General features: G+C 19.6%; 1 protein-coding gene across 1 annotated transcript, besides 5 other annotated features; it reads right to left on the reverse strand. All coding sequences in view use genetic code 6, as the record gives it.

The window, feature by feature from the left end:
• Window positions 1-637: 637 nt before the first annotated feature.
• On the reverse strand, window positions 638-2,966 carry IMG5_170600 (hypothetical protein; the record flags this gene model as incomplete). Its single annotated transcript, XM_004029864.1, has 2 exons — window positions 638-2,472; window positions 2,705-2,966. 2 exons carry the CDS (start codon window positions 2,964-2,966, stop codon window positions 638-640), a joined length of 2,097 nt encoding a protein of 698 aa, XP_004029912.1.
• Window positions 1,694-1,737: a microsatellite.
• Window positions 1,947-2,016: a microsatellite.
• Window positions 1,955-2,029: a microsatellite.
• Window positions 2,967-3,127: 161 nt separating the features above from the next.
• Window positions 3,128-3,180: part of a microsatellite that runs on past the window's edge.
• Window positions 3,161-3,180: part of a microsatellite that runs on past the window's edge.

Here is a 3,180-nt window from a genome sequence, read left to right on the forward strand (position 1 = left end):
AATTTTTTAAGGTTTCCATCATAATTAATATATGATCTTTTACATATTGTGGAGTAAAATCGACTGTATATATTCAAAATTTAATTATAAAATATAATACTTTTTTATCGTTAAATAATTTTATAATAAAGTTTAAAATATAAATGATTTAAATTAGATTTATGATTACTTTTGGTATTAATTTATTTGAATATTATTTTTGTTGTTGTTTATTTTTAGTAATTAAAATTTACTATTTTGTGAAATTGTGTATATTTATTTATGATTATTTTTTTAGTTTTTATTAATTTAATTGTTTATTTTTAAATTTTTAAAGTATTTTTTAATATTTAAGTCTTTCTCTTCTTTTTTGTTTAAATAATGTTCATTAAATAAAAATTATAACAATATGAAAATGTAAAAAAATTATAAAAAATAAAAGGGGATGATAATATACATTTTTATCAAAATATTATTAATCTATTAAATTTACTTCTTAATTTTAAATACTTTTAATATTTTCAGATTTCTCTCTATCTTTACACCAAATTATTTTATCCTCCGAATTTCCTTTCTTCATTAACTTAAATATCCAGTAAAAAATCTGGTAAATATTCATCATAATATCTAAATTCAATTTTTTAAAGAACACCATTATTCATTTTGAAACAAATATCATTCGAAAGTTAGTTTCTTTCCAAATCTTTCTAACATAAAATTTAGTTAATTCCCTCTTCATAGGCTTTACTAATACTTTCATATTCAATAAAAGGCAATTTGATAATTTATTAATGTTCCATAGTAGCTTCATATTCATCTATTTCAATAACGTCAGGACAAAAAGGCTTTATGTACTTTTAGAAGGAATTTTAGAAAGACTATGGGAGTAAATTTACATTTTCTGGATGTAAAATACATAGCAATTATTTAAAAGGGGTAAAGCTTTCCGTTTTTTCAAAAAATGCAATAAAATATGGATTTCTTTATAAATAATTTACTATATCTTAAACAAAAGGTGCATAATAATTAGGATAATAATAAGTCCAGGAAGATTTTCGTATTCCTTAGAAATAATAAACTAATGTAAATTAGAAACCTTCCAAATATTTTTCAATTAAAAAATCGAGTTCTTTTTATGAATTTACTTTTAGCTTTTCTTACAAATAATCTTTTCGTTATTTTTCATCTATTTTTTATTCATTTTTTTCTTATTCTATTTCTTATTAGACTTATAGAACTTAGATAGGAAGTGACTATTAGTTTATGTTTTTTTCCTATTCTTCTGAATCACTTGGGTTATTTATTATCTTTTCTTCATGTATAGACAGTTATTATAATAATTTAAGTTGGTCTTCAGGAAACTATATATCGATAATATTATTTTAATCAACTTATTTTTTTCTATAAGAAGATTTTCTTATTTTAAAAAGTCGTTTTTTAATTCAAATTGAGGCTCAAGATTAGCCACTATTTAAAAGAAATTTAAAATATTAGAAAATTAAATAATTCCTCTTTCACTTAAATAGTTTTGGGCTGTTTTTAAATAATCCTTATGAAGACATAAGAGTTTATCTAAAATATGTTATTCTTTATAGAATGTTTTTTTTATATATATGTAATTTTACTTGGGTAAAAAGTCATTTCCTGCAAACAAACTTAAAAATACAATGTCGTCTAGAATTTTCATTGGGTTATACATTAAATTAATTATTTCATTTCTTTCAAAAGTTTCTTTATATTTTTTCAAAAGTGATCTTTTTAAACAATTAATGTCTATTATTTCATATTTTAAGTTATATTTATTTTCATCGCCGCTATTATCTTTATTTTCTTAATTTTTTTCATTATTTGTTTCTTAGTTTGTTAGATGCCTATTATTATCTGTATTATCATATTTTGTTTCGTGATTATTTTTATGTCTTCTTTAATAATTGGATTATTTTTCTTTATTATTATCTTCAACTTTTTTTTCTTCTTCTTCTATGTTATTTTTTTCTTTTTATTTATTATCTTATTCTTAATGCTTATTTTCTTCTTTATGTTTATTTTTATAATTAGGTCTTTATTCTCTCAAAATCAATATTTTTCTACCTATAGCAGATAAAGAGAGTAAAATAAGATCAGCATCAGGACTAACAATACAATGAGTTAATTTAAAATTTTTATGCTTTCTAATAACTTCTAGTATTTTATGTTCTCCTTCGCCTTAGCAATTACTATCACTGATTATAATATGAAGCCTTTTGTATGTAAAATCTGTTTTTTCATTTAAAGGTTATTCTTCTTGTATTTTTTTTTCAAAATGTTCTCTTATTCTTTTATTTAATTCAAACATGAAAGGAGTACCAGGTGAAACAGAATTACTTGGAACTGTTTATTCTTTTATTTATATCCCTTAATTTTTAAAGTCTTCTTTAGTTTGGTTTAGATTTTTTTAGGCATGAAATCTTCTTTATCTTTATTAATTCATTTTTGCACGAGGACATGTTCCATCTATGTTATATTTTATTATATAAAATAAAATAAAATTTAAATAAATACATATATTAATGAAGATTTTTAACATTATTTTTTTATAATTTTTTTTAAAAAACATAATCAATAAACAAACAAAAAAAGGCGAGTAAAAATGGATTTAGGCCTTTTATAACTTTGATTGATTTTTAAAAAAATTTAAAGAAAAAATAAAAAAAGTCCATGACAAGAATTAATATATATATTGTACCCATCATTAAATAAACTTATGATTATGGCTCTATTAATTGTATTATTGACTCAATATGTGTGAGAATGTTTTAATATATTTAATCTAGAGACTATGGATTTAATAAATACTAGTTTAAATCATCTTTTATGTACTAATAACAGAAACTATTTACATCTATATAAAGGCAATCTACATATTTTTTCTTTCCACTTTAATATATTTTACGAATACAAAAAGGATATCTTCTACATATCCAACCAAAATAACCTGGCACACCCATTTTTTTTTAGTTACTATTTAATTATATAATTTTTTTTGTTTTATTAAAATGAATGTATTATTTAATTTAAAAAAATTTAAAAGTTAAAATTAAAAAAAATAAAATATATAATCTAATTAAAAATGATATATGTATTTAAAAAAAATGATAAAATTGAAAGTAAATATATTATAAAATATAACATTTTATAAAATAAAATATTTTTTAAGATAAA

The sequence above is a fragment of the Ichthyophthirius multifiliis genome, assembly GCF_000220395.1.
Source record: "Ichthyophthirius multifiliis unplaced genomic scaffold scaff_1120509251258, whole genome shotgun sequence".
Lineage (NCBI taxonomy): Eukaryota > Ciliophora > Oligohymenophorea > Hymenostomatida > Ichthyophthirius > Ichthyophthirius multifiliis.